The sequence below is a fragment of the Capricornis sumatraensis genome, chromosome 7 (genome assembly GCF_032405125.1).
Source record: "Capricornis sumatraensis isolate serow.1 chromosome 7, serow.2, whole genome shotgun sequence".
Taxonomy (NCBI): domain Eukaryota; kingdom Metazoa; phylum Chordata; class Mammalia; order Artiodactyla; family Bovidae; genus Capricornis; species Capricornis sumatraensis.
The window spans coordinates 116,744,721-116,761,463 of NC_091075.1; the positions used below are offsets into that span (position 1 = coordinate 116,744,721).

Sequence of the window (16,743 nt, forward strand, 5' to 3'; positions counted from 1 at the left end):
CAATTCTTTCCCCCTTTGTCAGAACCCAAGCTCCCATATGTGCACGCTATAGGGTCAAGCACACCCATGCGGAAACATTTACACACATGGTATCGGAGGCTGGGTCCCTCAGGGCTGACCCGGGGCCACGGATTCAGGTGCAGGTGGCCCCCAGAAGCACTGCAGCGAGTGCGGCGTTGAGACAGGTCGGGACGAGAAAAAGCAAGAAGCTGGTGATTTGGGGGCAGCTGGGGCGCAATCCTACGGCGGGGAGAGGAAGGGGAAGGAGGAGGGGGAGGCTCCTGTCTGAGCCTCCGTTTTCTCATCTGTGAAATGGGATAGTTATGTCCATTTCATGGGGTGGTTTCGTGGCTTGAGAGAGGCTGCAGGTGGAGAATCAGCCGGCTCATAGTGAGATGGAGTAACCAGGGGCCATCATGACTGTGTGCTCCTAGAATGGTCCAAATTCCCTGTTTCCATCTCTAGTGGCTTTCTAACTCTGGGAAGCCATGAGAACGGTAAACGACCCTGAGCACACTCCCTTTAGTGAGGAGGACCCGCTCTCTCTCCGAGGTCTGCCTGTTCCCACATGCCTGGCCCCAAGATCGGTCTCAGGAAGACGTTGCCTTTCTGCGAGGTTAACCGTAGCACGTTTCTATGAGCATTTTTATACTGTATTTGGGTAGGAAGCATCGATGCGTCCGGGTCATCCAAGGGCTGGGCCACGGTCTGGCTGCGTTGCTGCAGGCGAAGTTTCCGCCAACAGCTCAGCTTATCCGCAGATAGAGCCATTTTCTATTTTGGTGTCACAGAGAAGGCTCTGTGGACGGGGTCCAACTTGGCCACTATCTTGACAATGTGTTTGCATTTAGAGCTGGGTTGGATCTAAAAATAGGTCTGGGAGAGACGGCTGCTGAGGCCGGTATTCTGCACGGCCGGAGGCAGGCCTGGGGTCTCTGGAAGGAGAATGTGAGGGGAGCGCTTACAAGACCCTGCCTGCTGGTCTCCCCTGGCCACCATCTGAGCATGCCTGTCCATCTTCCCAGGGCCGAGAGCCGCCTCCTCCAGGAAGATTTCCTGGCCTGCCAGCTGGGGTGGCCTCCGTTTCTCATCCTCTGTGACTGGCTTACCGTCTTCCCCATGAGAATGTGAGCTGCACAGGGGCAGGGCCGAGTCTGTCTGCTTCTTCTTTCCCTTCCTAGCTCTTGGTCTAGGTGTTTAGTGGAAGCTTCAGGCCGAGCCCACAAGAGTGTTCATCTTGTTTCTGCGTCTCCAGCTCTGCGACCTCAGGCCCAGGCTTTCCTATTCTGGGTCTCACTGTCTGCACCTGGGAGGCAGAGAACATATCCTCCTCAAAGGGCTTGTTGTGAGGTTCAGACTATCCAGGCGCCCCCTTCCACGCTGCCCTTGGACTTTTTCAAGCCTACATGAGCCGCTCTTTCACTTGGAGCAACGAGGACAGAGGACCCATGATGGGACTATAATAATGTACGTTTAGGGAGGGTTCCTGAGATAAATGAGATAAATCAAGGAAAATTAAAGCCCTGCCTAAGACCGAGTAGGTGTCCCCAGATGTTCGGAGCCATCATCACCGTAACCACCACCACCATCCCCATCAATATCACCATCTTCATCAACACCACCATCCCCATCAACACCACCATCGTCATCAACACCGCCATCACCATGAACACCACCATCGTCATCAACACCACCATCACCATAATCAACACCACCAACCCCATCACCCCCACCATCCCCATCAACACCACCATCCCCATCAACACTGCCATCACCGTCAACACCACCATCGTCATCAACACCGCCATCACCATCAACACCACCATCACCATCAACACCACCATCACCATAATCAACACCACCAACCCCATCACCCCCACCATCCCCATCAACACCACCATCCCCGTCAACACCGCCATCACCATCAACACCACCATCGTCATCAACACCGCCATCACCATCAACACCACAATCACCATCAACACCACCATCACCATAATCAACACCACCAACCCCATCACCCCCACCATCCCCATCAACACCACCATCCCCATCAACACCATCAATACCGCCATCCCTATAACCATCACCACCATCCCCATCAACACCACCATCCCCGTCAACACCGCCATCACCGTCAACACCATCAATACCGCCATCCCCATAACCATCACCACCAACCCCATCAACACCACCAACCCCATCACCCCCACCATCCCCATCAACACCACCATCCCCATCAACACCACCATCACCATCAACACTACCACCACCACCGCCATCAACACCACCACCGCCATCAACACCACCATCCCCATCAACACCACCATCACCATCAACACCACCACCATCACCATCAACACCACCACTGCCATCAACACCACCACTGCCATCACCATCAACACTGCCATCACCATCAATACCACCATCCTCATCAACACCACCATCACCATCACCATCAACACCGCCATCACCATCAACACCACCATCAACACCGCCATCCCCATAACCATCACCACCAACCCCATCAACACTGCCATCCCCATCAACACCACCATCCCCATCACCATGGCCTGGTGGGGTGTGCTCCACAGTCTCCAAGGGACCCCAGTGGGACTGAGCTGCTGAGCCCGCAGCCATGATGCTTGGTGTGCCCTCCTCCCACTCCGTGCCAAGGCTTGGTCCCTCTCACCAGGCTCCTCCACAAGGAGAAAGGCTTCAGTGACCCAAGACACGTTGGTCACATGCATTAGGACTCCAGGCAAAGGAGCAAGCTCTGCGGAGCCGGGAAAACAGAGCGGGCTTCCTGGAGGAGGTGGCACCAGAGAAAGGCCTTAAAGCCTGAGCAGAGACAGAGAAGCAAGCCCCTAACAGACCTTGGGCCTCTTTGGGGCCTCTCCACTGCAGGCTCTGAGATGGGGGACTTGATCGTGAGGAACTGCAGTTGGCCTTTTCGACAGTATCTGCCCCATCATTTATTTTAAAAGAAAGGACCCCAGCTGGAGAAGTAATCCCCTCTTGGCCCATCCAGACCATTGAAAATGGATACCTCCCAGGTGTTCCATCTCCGCAGATGTAAAATGCAGGGAGGCCCGGACCCCAGACCGGCCTGTGGGATTGTCTCCCCACCAAAGCCCTTGGACGGGGTGGGATGGGGGCCAGGCCCCAGGCACTGGAAGGAGACACAGGACAGCTGCCCCGGGGCGCTCCTGGGTGCCGTCCAGCCCGCTCCAAAAGGCTCTGCTGCCTAACTCATCTGCCTGGCCCCTCTCTGCCTGCCCTTCTTCCTGTGTTTATTTCTTTGAAAAAATATATAGCTTCAGTAAGTCAGAAGGGGGAAAACAAATATCTCATGTTAACTCATAGACATGGAATCTAGAAAACTGGTCCTGATGAAGCTGTTTGCAGGGCAGGGCGAGAGAGGCGGAGACCAGGCCTGAGGCACAGAGGACGAAGGAGAGCGCGGGACAGACTGAGAGCGAAGCACCGGAGCGCAAACGCTCCCGTGTGTGAAACGGCAGCTAGTGGGGAGCTGCCGCGTGACACGGGGAGCCCGACCCGCTGCTCTGCGGCGACCCAGAGCGGTGGGGGCGGGCGGCGGGCGGGAAGGCTGACGCACACCGTTGCCCGGCAGAAGTCAGCACAGTTTAAAGCAATTGTCCTCCAATTAAATACGTATATATACACATATACAGAACTCCAGTGCTCTTTCCTCATGTTAGGAGTAATAGACACTCACTGTAGAAAACCCAGAAAAACACGAGAAAAAGAAACTAAAGTCACTCATACAATTATGACCACTCCGCATTGCTCCACGGCAGAAGCCAACACAACGCTCTAAAAGTTAAAACACAGAAACTCTTTTAAAAACCACTTTTAATGTCCGGATGCAGCGGCAGTACCTGCCGGCGTCTGTGAGTCTTTCCAGGTCTTTGATTAATGTCCACACACACACGAGAAAACAGGTTGAGATTCTGGTTAGGCTACCTTGAATCTATAGATCAAGTCGGGGAACTGACATCTGGCCATTCTCGAGGCTTCTTTTCCGTGAACGTGGAATCTCTCTCTTTCTTCTCTGATGTTCAACTTTTTCTAAACCTTGTTGCACTGAGATCACACTGCAGGTAAAGGTCAGCCCTGCTCTCCCACTTCGCATTATTTAATGTTGAGCCTTCTCCAAGCACAGATGCTAATTCTCGCCTTATTTTCTGACACGAGGAGACACAGTAGTGCCCCCGTCATCCCCTATGATCGCGCCTCTTAGGCTAAAATCGGCAGCTCTAGCTTGTTTCCAGGCTTGTTTTGAGCTAAAAAAACAGTAATGAAGCTGGAATCAAGATCACCGGAAGAAATATCAACAACCTCAGACATGCAGACAACACCAACAGCTGAAAGTGAAGAGGGATGAAGAGCCTCTTGATGAAGGTGAAAGAGGAGAGTAAAAAAGCTGGCTTAAAACTCAACATTCAGAAAAATGAAGATCATGGCATCCAGTCCCACCACTTCATGGCAAAGAGTTGGGGAAACAATGGAAACAGCGACAGACTTTATTTTCTTGGGCTCCAAAATCACTGTGGATAGTGACTGCAGCCATGAAATTGAAAGATGCTTGCTCCTTAGAAGAAAAGTTATGACAAACCTAAACAGCATATTAAAAGGCACAGATATTACTTTGTCGACAAAGGTCTTTAGAGTCAAAGCTATGGTTTTTCTAGTAGTCATGCACAGATGTGAGGGCTGGTCCATAAAGCGGACTAAGCACCAAGGAAATGATGCTTTCGAGCTGTGGTGCTGGAGAAGACTCTTGAGCATCCCTTGGGGAGCAAGGAGATCCCACCAGTCCATCCTAAAGGAAATCAGTCCTGAATATTTGTTGGAACGACTGATGCTGAAGCTCCAATCCTTTGGCCATCTTATGGGAAGAGCTGACTCACTGGAAAAGACCCTGATGCTGAGAAGGGTCAAAGGCACAAGAAGAAGGGGACGACAGAAGAGAAGATGGTTGGATGGCATCACCGACTCGATGGGCATGAATTTGAGCAAACTGTGGGAGATAGCGAAGGACAGGGAAGCCTGGTGTGCTGCAGTCCATGGGGTCGCAAGAGCTGGACACGACTGAGCGACTGAACAGCAGCAGTGACGAAGAAATGCCTCTGCTCACTAACACTTGGAAGCAGTTCAGTAAAAAGCTCAGGAAACAGCTCACGCGTGCTCAGTCAGCTGTCCTCTCGCTCTGCGAGCGGCACCCCCCACCCCCATGTCCATGCTGAGACCTGGTGTGCGCAGGCCCAAGGCCCTCAGGGAGCAGGAATGTCCTAAGAGCACGCGGTCAGGACGGGAGCCCCCTCCGCCAGCCTGCGGCTGGGACTCGCCTCCTCCTGGGCCTAGCCCCTTCTGCTTCCTAAGTGCCCCAGACTGAGTCCCTGGGAGCTCTTGGAGACACTGCACACCGTGGACACCTTTGGAGCTCGCTGTCAATGAAGTGATGAAGACCTAGGAACCTTACCCCACATCCTTCACCCTATTTTCCGTGCTTGCTTTGTTAATGAACCTTTTCCTGGATGTCACATACGTGCAAAGCAGCTCTCATCCCAAGGGCACAGCTGGCGGCTTTTCACAGGCTGACCATGCCGTGCACTCAGACCAGCTCAGAGAGAGAGGGGACAGTACCAGGAATGCCCGCGGGCACCTCAGGTCCAGAGGCTCGCGCCTGGGACACCAGGGCACGTCCTGGTGGTGAGTGCAGACACTTGACTGTCACCACTGAGAGAGTGCTATTGGCATCGAGTGGGCAGGGATGCAGTTCAACACCCTGCTCTGTACAGGTTGGCCCCTAAATGGAGGGCTACCCAGCCCCCAGTGACCGCAGTGCCTGGGCAGGGAAACCCCGCTCTGGTCTATCCTAATTTCTAGCTGCATAGACTGGTTCTGGTTGGTGTTAGTTGCTAAGTTGTGTCTGACTCTTGCGACGCCATGGGCTGTCGCCCGCCAAACTCCTCCGTCCGTGGGATTCTCCAGGCAAGAACACTGGAGCAGGTTGCTGTTCCCTTCTCCAGGGGATCTTCCCGACCCAGGGATCGAACCCCGGTCTCTGGCATTGCAGGAGAATGATTTAATGATCCAACAACCAACCCTGGCTCAACTGTATCTTCCTGGAGTCGGGTCACCATTCCCCCAGGTCCCTTCTGTCCTCCCCAGTCACTGAGCCCAGACTCTGATCACACCCTGCCTGGGCGGGGGTCCCGCCTCCCCAGCCCAGACTCGGGGACTCTGATCACACCCTGCCTGGGCGGGGGTCCCGCCTCCCCAGCCCAGACTCGGGGACTCTGATCACACCCTGCCTGGATGGGGGTCCCGCCTCCCCAGCCCAGACTCAGAGACTCTGATCACACCCTGCCTGGGCGGGGGTCCCGCCTCCCCAGCCCAGACTTGGAGTGGCGCCTGACTCAGAGGTCAGGGACAGGTGACTGAAGGCATGGCAGCTGTCGAGAGGACGCTCACCAGGGTCCCACCTTTGACAGGGTCCTGGCAACAGGCAAGCCCCCAAGTCAGATTCTGGAGGAGAGGAGAGACAACCTGCCCCAGGCCCCTGTGAGGAACAGGACACCCCAGCAGAGGAGAGGTGGTGGAGAATCCCCAGCATGCTGGGCACCCCAGACATGGACCCAGGAGGCCTGCGCCAAGAGCCCCCACACTGAGCCCGACCAGGAAACAGGAGGACGGCAAGACCCTAGCTCTGCCGGCACCTGGGGAGCAGGCAGCCGGAGTAGATGGAGGGGTGGGAGGAGGGCCAGCCTGGGAGGAGGCCGGAGCTGGGCAGACCGGGAGAGAGTGGAAGGCAGTGACCTCTCAGGGAAGCTGGAAGCCAGACAACGGCCCTGGGGGCGGGTGCTGTGAACAGGGGCCAGGCAGGCACACGGGGTCTGGGGGAGAAGAGGGAGCCTGGAGCGTCTCTGAGCCCAGGTGCAGCTAGCTAATCAGCAGGACTCCCCCACCGCCATCCACACTGCTGGAAGGTTGGAGGCTGCCTAGCAGGCGAGGCCAGGTGGTTCTGCCCCCTCCTAGCCCCATGGGCCCTGGGGTACCCAGCGGTTGAACTGGCATCAAACTGCACCTGTGATGCCCAAATCGGGTCCCTGGGCTTTCACGCCCCACCCTCCCGGAGCAGGCACCTGGGTAACCTGTGCCCTGGGCATCCACCCTAGACCAGCCCCATGTGAGCCTCTGGACACAGGGACCCATAGGTAGGCATGTGGGGCGCCCTGGGCAGGGCCTCACGCGTTGCCCACCTCCCGAGCACCAGGCCCAGCAGGACGGGGCCCTGACGGAGCTGGCACGTGAGGAAGTCAGGTGGGGGGACGCCTGGGAGCTTCCGGGGCGACAGGTGTCTCCCCGACACCAGAGGGAGCGGACAGGCTGCGACTGAGGGTGGGAGCGGGGTGGTGGGGGGAGAGAGGGTGGTCCCAGGCCCTGTCCCCGTCAGCCAGGGAGGCCGAATGGAATGGCAGCCATTTCTCACAGCCTGAAGGCGGCACGTTTGAAGAGACTACATTTGTCTTCAAACCAGGAAGAAATAAATTGCATTCAACCAAAAACTACAATATGAGAATGTTTTTAGCAGTGCAACCCTCCAGGGAGAATCGCTCCCAGAACCAGAGATCAGACTCTCTAAGGTGAGACGGGACCATCTCTGCAACATTGACTCTAGGATTCGGACGCCTTGTCCTGCCCGTGAATTCTGTTTCTTATTAGTATTATTTTGGCCGTGCCATGCAGCATGTGAGATCGAAGCTGAGCCCCCCAGAGTGGAAGCATGGAGCCCTGACCGCTGGACCTCCAGAGAAGCTCCCTGGCCTCACGTTCTAGGCAGGTCCTTGTTGCCCAAACCACGCCTCCAGCCCCACCTCCACCCCCTGCCTGGCAGGGTCCAGACAAGGAAATCGAGGTGCCCGGAGCAGCGCTGGAAGAGGTGTCGCTCTCAGGCTGACACCTGAGAGAGAGCGGGGCTCCCTCAGATGCCGCCCCTGGTCCCTGTCCCTCCTTGCCCCGGCCCCACCCTGCTGCAGGCCTCGACCTTGGACTTCTAGACCGCAGAAGACAGCGACCTCTCCCCTCCTGATGGCGGGAAGGGCTCTGGCAGGCTCCACACTCAGCCTGAGGCTCGCGGGTGGTGTTTCAGGAGGTGGTTGGGCCTCCTGTCATCGGCAGGCAGAGAGGGGTGCAGCCTGACTCCTCCACTCACAGCCCTGAGACCCTGAACAAGTCACTTTGCTTCTCTGACCTCCATTTTCTCATCTGTTAGATGGGTACAGTCTCCACCCCACAGGGTCACTGTGGAGAATGTCTGAGAGCGCCCTCGGGCAAGCGGTCCAGGGCAGCACACACCTCCTGCCCCTCTGTCCTCGGGCTGTGAGCAGCAGGATGAGTCTGAGACATGAAGGGAACACCCCCGGATCCCACAGGCAGCTCCAAACAGACGCAGGATCTTCTGTCCCCTCTCAGCGGCTGGCTGTGGCCACGGTCCCGCAGCTGGCAGCTCCGGGCGGGTGAGATAGTGTCTGTGTCGGCCTGGCTCCTGTGGGCATGGTGTGGGCACAGGAGGGGCCTGGGTGATGCAGAAAGCAGGACTTTGGGGGAAACGAAGGTGCAGTGAGCCCCCAGCCCCTTCCCCACTTGGACCCCAGCCTCCACCTGGGCGGCAGGAGAGAGAACAGAGCAGGCCTCCTGCCCAGGGGATGGGGGGACAAGGGCAGGAAGATGAGGTCATGGGGAAAGAGAACGTCACTTGTTTACAGTCAGACACCCACAGCCAGAGACACTGGGGAGCCGCACGCACAGGCCTGCGACGGGCAGCCCTGGGCAGAGAGGACCGGGCAGGCGGGGCCTCAGTGGTCAGCCCGCGGCTTCTCTGGACAGCAAGGAGGTGACAGGCGTCACCTGTGAGCAGCGGGCCTTCAGGGCGTCAGCCGCTCGGCCCAGGGGACCCTGAAGTTCTCAGGGGGACCATAGGCCTCGGTCTCCCCGGGCAACCAGGACACCAGACCACAGGGGCGTCAGCCCCGCGGGGCTTGTCTTGTTTTGTTTTCTTTGTTTGCTTCTTTGGCGATGCCACATGGCTGGCAGGATCTTAGTGCCCCAGCCAGGGAATGAACCCAGGCCCTGGGCAGCGAAGGTGCAGAGCCCTAACCACCGGGACTTCCCGCCATCAGGAATTCCCCGCCCCTCCTGTTTTCAGGCAGGAGCCACTGGAGTATGTTAGGTGGGAGTGGGGGTGACCAGGACGCCTGGTCTGGGGGCTGGGGGCTGGTGGGCCTGGGTCCCCTGGCAGCCCGGGGAGAGGGTTGGGCTGGTGAGTCTGGGCAGCAAGGAGGTTGCCAGCCAGGAGGGGACACTCCCCCTCTACTGAACTTCACATCTGTACTCAACAGACTCACAGGTTCTCAACCACCGAACTCATGTTCACACACACACACGTGCACACACACCAGCACACATATACACACGCACAAACACATGTGGGCACACACGCACGTGTTCACACATGCACACACAGGCATGAACACACACACACGAACATGCGCATTCACACACAGGCACACAAGCTCACATATGCACGTCCATGCACACAGGCACACACATGTGCATATATGCGTGTGCACATGCATACCCATGCGGTCCAAGCCCCAGGAAGGCGTGGGCAGTCCCCCCATCTCAGGTCACCAGGGAGCCTCCTCGGCCCTCCAGCTGGCACCGAGTCCCACACGCAGCCTCTGAGCCTCACCGTCCAGAGGAAGGGAGGGAGCACGCCATGCCCACTTCAGCCGGGCCTTCGGACCTGTCCTCACCACTGCGGACACGCACAGCCACCTCCCGCCCAGAAGCTGTCAGAACCAAGGGGGCTGCCCTCAGCTGACCCGTTGCCTGTGGCTGTCGGGAGGCAGTGAGGGCAAAGGGAGCGGGCGGCGCGCCCGTGGAAACAGCTGCTTGCCCTCGGTCACCCTCTCCAGCCACACTCAGCTGCCCACAATAGGGGCTTCAGACGTGGTCCTCAGTCACGCGTGGAAGGCCCACAGGCTTGGCACGCAGCCCAGCCCAGCCCTGTTCACAGACCCTGAGTCCCCAGCAGGCCACCTCCTCACTGGAAGTCGCAGGTCCCCTGACTTGACCCTGCAGAGCCACCAGGATTTGGGCTCTGATGGTCCAAGGGGGGCTCTGAGCAGACTACAGCTTGGCAGGGAGGGCCGGGGAGGTGACAGGTCCTGACGGGAACGGAGGGAGCTGGCGCCTGGCCCTTCTTGGCGGGAGTCCCCCACATCCCAAAATGGTACGTACAGCTCTGGGCTGGGGGCATGGGGGCTGTGGTCTGCATCAGGTGCCCTCTCCTTGAGGACCAGCCTGGACCCTGTCTGGGTGAAGCCCCAAGACGGTCTGTGTGCTCAGCAGTGTTGGGCCCAGCAACCCACGTTTCCTGGCCAGACAGTCCAACCCCGAGTGCGAGAACCTGCTGGGTGCCGCTTGGTGCTCATCAAACCTCACCTCGTTACCGCTTCAATTTTCAAAATACTCTCTTCTCCCCAACTTGTAGGTGTGGAAACCATGGCCCAAGGGATCAAGCCCCTAATGTTGGTTTACATGATATGATGGCAGCCCTGTGATTTTATTTTTATTTAAAATATATTTATTTTAAGTATTTATTAGGCAATTTGGGGTCTTAGTTGTATCGTGCACAGACTCTCCAGCTGTGGAGTGGAGATAGAGTTGCTTTGTGGCTTGTGGGATCTTCGCTCCCTGATCAGGGATTGAACCCACATGCCCTGCATTGTAAGGCAGATTCTTAGCCACTGGACCATCAGGAAGTCCCAGCCCTGTGATTTTAACCTTCTAATCCATGCTCATTGTTGTTCAGTCACTCGGTCATGTCCAACTCTTTGCGACCCCATGGACTGCAGCACGCCAGGCTTCCCTGTCCTTCACCATCTCCTGCAGCTTGCTCAAACTCATGTCCAGTGAGTTGGTGACACCATCCAACCATCTCATCCTCTCTTACTCTCTTCTCCTCCTGTCTTCAATCCTTCCCAGCCTCAGGGTCTTTTCCAATGAGTGAGCTCTTCAAATCATGTGGCTGAAGTGTTGGAGCTTCAGCTTCAGCTTCAGTCCTTCCAATGAATATTCAGGGTTGATTTCCTTTAGGATTGACTGGTTTGATCTCCTTGCTGTCCAAGGGACTCTCAAGCCAGAGCAATTCCACTCAAACTCAAGGTCGACAGGAGGAGGGGACAGTCTGCCTGTCTCAGAGGGTCACCTGCAGCACTGGGGGTCTCACATGCCCCCAACTCCACCCTGAGTTGGGAGAGATGCCCACAGTCAGCTCCCTGAAGGGCCACAGGGATGCAGGTGGGGGCTGGTGCAGAGATGGGTGTTCCTGCAGTGGGGTGGGAGAAGGTGCCCTGGTGCAGGGGATGGCCTGATGTCGGATGCTCCTCTGATGAGGGCCCACTGCATGTCAGGCCCTCCACAGGGCGTCCACGGCCAGTTCCACAGCACACACACCCAGGAATAAGATTTGTGACAATAAGGTTGACCCCCTCATATCACAGTGCCCAGTGGCTCCGCACTAGACGGGAAACAAAGCCAAGACTTACTCCTAAGATTTCTCTGGAGCACAAAATCGATTCCTATGACCATATTGGAAACCAAGACTTGCTTCTGCCTGTTTGAAAGATGCAGGCATGAGGGCCAATGAGACTGTTCAAAATTACTTTATTTTCTAAAAATGACTTTATTTTCATTTCTGAATAAATAATACAAGAGGGACTCTTGTAATACATCACCTACTCAATGGACGTGAGTTTGCGTCAACTCCAGGAGTTGGTGATGGACAGGGAGGCCTGGCGTGCTGCAGTCAATGGGGTTGCAAAGAGTTGGACATGACTGAGCTACCAAACTAAGCTGAACTGAATACAGAAGGGAAAGGTCACACATAAAGAATTCAGAATCAGGGTGGCTCTGGACTTGACAATAGCTATGCTGGCAACCAGAAGATGATGGCGAAATCCTTGCCAAATGGGCCTCTGTCCAGCCACCCTTTCCTGTAGGAAAATGCTTTCCAAACTAGAATTTTATACCCAGTGTGATAGACTGGATGCTGTTTGGGAGTGTCCCCTACCCCCAAATTCACACGTTGGAATCCTAACCTCCTGTGTGCTGGTGTTGAGAGGCAGGGTCTCTGTGTGACTGGGTCATGAGGGTGGAGCCCCTGTGAGCAAGACTGGAGGTCTTATACAAAGAGATCCAGAGAGCTCGCTCACCCCCGCTCCACGTGAGGACACGGCAAGACGGCGGCATCTGTGAAGCGGGAAGCTGGTCTCACTCGCCAGATGCTGAGTCTGCTGGGGCCTTGATCTTGGACTTCCAGCCTCCAAAACCGTCAGAGGTAGGTGCCCATTGTTTCCAAGCCACCGGTGGCATTCTGCTGCAGCACCACCAAACTCCTGGCCAAGTGTAGGGTAGGAAGAGGCTTTTCAGACAGTTGAACTCTCCCCAGCTCTCCTGTTGGAAAGCCTGCAGAGTACAAGCTCCCCCGAGCAGGGGATAGATCCAGACCGAGGGAGACACGCCCCATGTGTCTGAGGCCTGGAGATTTAGACAAGAGGCAGAGGACTGGAAGCTGGATTAACAATAAGCGCATAACGGGGAGGGTGGGGAGAACAGAACAAACAACGTCGCCATGGATAACCGTGGGGGGAGAAAGATAAGGCAGGAAGAGCGATCGCAGTACATTACCTGGCTCTGCTGTGAGCTCCACTTACACGGTCATGCAGATCTAACTCAGCCACATTCTTTGCATTGCAGGGCTGGCGATGGGAAGGAGGCGGCGAGGAAGGGGGCAGTGGGTAAGAGGGAATGTATGCCTCTCCCTCATAAGGCGTGTCAGTAGATGCCACATAAACCGATAAAAACGAGATTGAGAAATAGGAGAACGTTATTTAGGAACACAAACATAAATACCAAAAGAAATGCTTCTTTTTTTTTTTGAGAAAGGGGAAGTGGCCACCTCTGGGGAAGAATAACTCTGGAGGGGGTAGGGGATGGCTGTTTTTATAAAAGCCCCGGGAATTACTTTTATAAAAGATTATGCACACATACAACTTAGATTTTAAAGGCCGTAAAGATGAGGTTTTCCTGTGAACGGTGGAAGGGGCACTCACTGAGGCTAGAGAGCCGTTGGCCCCCGGAGGTGGGTGCAGACCCCGCCTCACCTGAGCGGCAGGTGGGAGGGAGGTTCCCTGGTGGAGATGGAGGTTCCAGAGACCACCAGGCAGTGTGGGGGCACCTGCTCCGGGGGGGTGCCCCCCTCCCATCGCAGCTAGGGAGAAGACCCTCAGCTGAGGGGCCCAGAGGCCTTCAAGGAGTCACAGCAAGACTGTGTGGGAGGGGACCTAGGTTGTCCCCCTCTGGTCCCGCCTGCCCTTCCGTCCTAACTGGAGACCCTCGGGGTCGGGCTGGGGGGTGACATGGGCCTGGGCAACTGCTGGCGCCTGCCGCTGAGCTGACTTGACCACGTCCAGGGCCACGGGGACTCTGCCCTCCTGCTTCCATCAGATGCAAAGTGGAGGACGCGGGAATGAGGGCCGAGGTTCCTTTGTATTCTGAGAAAAATACAATATCTCGTCCCTCTACCCCGAGCGTGGGAACAAACAACCCTAGAAGTTTGTGTGTGTGTGTGTGTGTGTGTGCGCGCACACACAGAATCACAGTCTAGGCCCCATCTGTCCTTTAGGCTTCGGGCTAGCTTCTGGCAAATCCTCCAGCTGTGGCAACAGCTGTGAACACTCTGCTCGCGCCCCGTTAACCCCGGGGCCTCACAAAAGGCTCCGTCCTGCCCCCAGCCCTGTGCCATGTGCCAGGCAGGGCAGTGGAGTGTAAGGGGTGTGGCTCAGGGGCTCCACGTGCCGGACCCTCTGCCGGGACCCCCAGGCCTGCCGCTCAGAGTGTGACCCAGGTCCAGGGTCACAGGCTTCGGGCCGGGCAGGGACAGGGAGGCCGTGCAGCAGCCCAGCGGGGCCACATTGGCAGAGCTCGGAGCCCTCCCGGAAGCAGTGCCTGGGGCCCGGGCGGAGGACCAGCCTTGACGGGAATAGCCCCAAACAGACCCGCGGGCCAGACGCTCTCGGGGCAGCGGCTGCGCCCAGACCTGCCCAGCAGCAAGTGTCCCCTCCGCCATCAGGAAGCAGATTCAGGCCCTGCCACTTGTCCCAAGTCACAGGGTCAGAGGGCTGGGTTCAGGCCCGTCAGAATCCGCCTCCACCCCACCTTCAAAGGCAATCTACCCCCTCGGGCTTGGCGTTCTGGAGACTGGCCATCACCCCTCTTTCTCCCACCATCTCAAGCATCTGACCAACAAGTCCCAAAGGCTCCACCTCCAGCAGACCTAGAACCTGCCCACCTCCCTGACGGCTCGGAGCCGCCGTCAGCTGGGTCTCCCTGCTCCTGCCCTCACAGCCCACGGCCCGGTCCATCCTGCCTTTATTCTCCCTGGAGCACGCGGCCCGGCGGTCTGTGCTTCCTGTCTGTGCCCCTGCTTTAGCTGACCTCTCCCCACGGGACGTCAGCCCCCCAGGGGCAGTGCTCTCTGTTTCCTCCCTACACACGCACGCCTTTTCCAGAAAGACATCAGAGGGCAGCCATGGGCAGGGAGGCCCACCCAGAGCGCAGTGTTCTGATGGAGAAAGGAAGGGCGCTGACTCAGGGGCCCAGGAGGGCTTCCTGGAGGAAGTGGTGCTCAGTTACATGGTCGCCCACACTCAGTGGCTTATATCTGCAAGGGCTCTCAGGAAGGCACCTCAGCTCTGCTATTTGGACGCAGCTTTGAAGGAGCATCGGATGAGGCCCTGCCATGCGGCTTTGGGCCTTGGGAGCTACAGGCATCCACGCAGTGAGGTGTCCATCCAGCAAGTATTGACTGGACCTTGTTGTATAGGTGTGAGGCTCGAGGGGCCTGGATGGGGGGACCACAGAGCCCACTTCTCCAAGAGAGAACATCCGTGGAACACAGGCAGGCCACCTGGGGTGCAGAGATGCCCTAAAGGTAGGTTTGGGGAAGAGAAGCTGCTGGGAGGACAATGAGGGGAACAGTGTTGGAGGCAGAGGGAATAGCCTGTGCAAAGGCTCTGAGCAGAAGGCCCGGCTGCCCCTCTGTCCTCGAGGGACGTGGTGGGATGGTGGGGGGGACAGCAGTTCCAGCCAGAGGGCAGGAGTGGGTGCAGGGCCCTTTCAGGCGGACTTTCTCCAACACAGCTGTTGGCGTTGCTCACGTGGCCGCCAGTGGCCTGGCAAACGTGCCGCTGAAACCCTGCTTCATTGTTTGGGTTTGGGCTTATGTTTTCTTTTTAAGGAGAAACATCTGGGAGGCCAGAAGAGCATGGACATTTGGAGAGACTCCTGAGGTCACAGCCTGGCCAGCGCTGGTTCCCCCACTGACTCCCACGGGCCTGGGCACAGGGCTACCTGGGAGGGCTGGCCCGCCACCCCGCCAGGCCAGGTGACAGCCCTGCCCCCGCAGGCCTCAGACTCAGGCCAGCACGACACTGGCCTCAAAGCGAGGGTCTCCCTCCAGGCACAGCCCCTCTGTGTGTCTCTCACACTCTTGGGAACCCAGCTCAACCTGGCCAGGCTGAGCCCAGGTCCGAGTCCTCAGCTGCCCAACCCGGGGCTCCACCTTGAACATCTGTGGGGCCTGGGACCACCCTCCATGCCTCCAGATCCCCTGACAGCACCATGTACCCCACTGTGACCCTGCACAGCGGTGGCCGGTCACCACCTGGACATGTCCTAGGAGCCAGGCCCACTCTCTCCCCTAGTCCTCATAGAAGCCCTGCCAGGTAGGCGGTGCCACCCATTTTACAGGTGTGGCAACTGAGGCACCAGCAGTTTGTGTTGCTTGCCTGCACCCCGGAGAGGGGGTCGGCACCTCTGACGCCGGTGCACAAGTTCTGTCTCCTCCGGGGTGTGGGTCCAGCCTAGACAAGGGGTGAGAATCCCTTCAGGGAACAGTGCGAGCCTGAGAATGGAGGCTGGCATTGCCGGCCAGGTTCCCGCATCAGTGCCACCCAGAGAGGTTTAGGGTGGGGCCCTCACTTCCCTCCACCCTCCGGTCGCTGCCCTCCCACGCCCAGGGCAGGAAGGAGGGTCCCCACGTGCCTCAGAAGTGAAGCAGAGCCTCTGTGGGTGGGGGAGGCAGGCGGTGCTCCAGAGAGGGTCCATGTGGAGCTGGCCAAAGGGGTGGTGAGTGTCCTGGGATGGCTGGTGCTGGGCAGGGGCGAGGCGGGGACAAGGTGAAGGGTGGGGGGTCCACAGACTGCCACGAAGGGCCCTGCACACCAGTCCAAGGACCCTCCACCTGACCTGGAGGGGTGGGGAGCAGAATGCGGCCCCTGCCTCAGGATCAGGTGATGAGTGCTGTTGGGGAGGGGTGAGGGTGGGCATGGAGAAGGGCCTTCCAAGGGAAGGGCCCCCCAAGGGCCTCGTCAGAACCAGGCCCTAGGGGCCGACAGTGACCCCTGGGGTGTCTGGCTGGGGGTTCCCACAGCCGTGCCCTTCCCTGGAGGGAGACCTGGGGAACAGAGGGGTAAACTGACCACAGTCGTCGGGGCGGTGAGATGGGGACCCAGGCTGCCGGCCTTCCCTGAGCTCTCTGTGTCCAGCCTACCTCCCTTGAGTCCTAGCCGTGCCATGAGAACGAGG

General features: G+C 57.7%; 1 protein-coding gene across 1 annotated transcript; it reads left to right on the forward strand.

The window, feature by feature from the left end:
• The first annotated feature begins 1,551 nt into the window (after positions 1-1,551).
• Positions 1,552-7,987, forward strand: LOC138081883 (uncharacterized). Its single transcript, XM_068974989.1, has 3 exons — positions 1,552-2,576; positions 6,522-6,591; positions 7,925-7,987. Exons 1-3 carry the CDS (start codon positions 1,552-1,554, stop codon positions 7,985-7,987), a joined length of 1,158 nt encoding a protein of 385 aa, XP_068831090.1.
• The last annotated feature ends 8,756 nt before the right edge of the window (positions 7,988-16,743 follow it).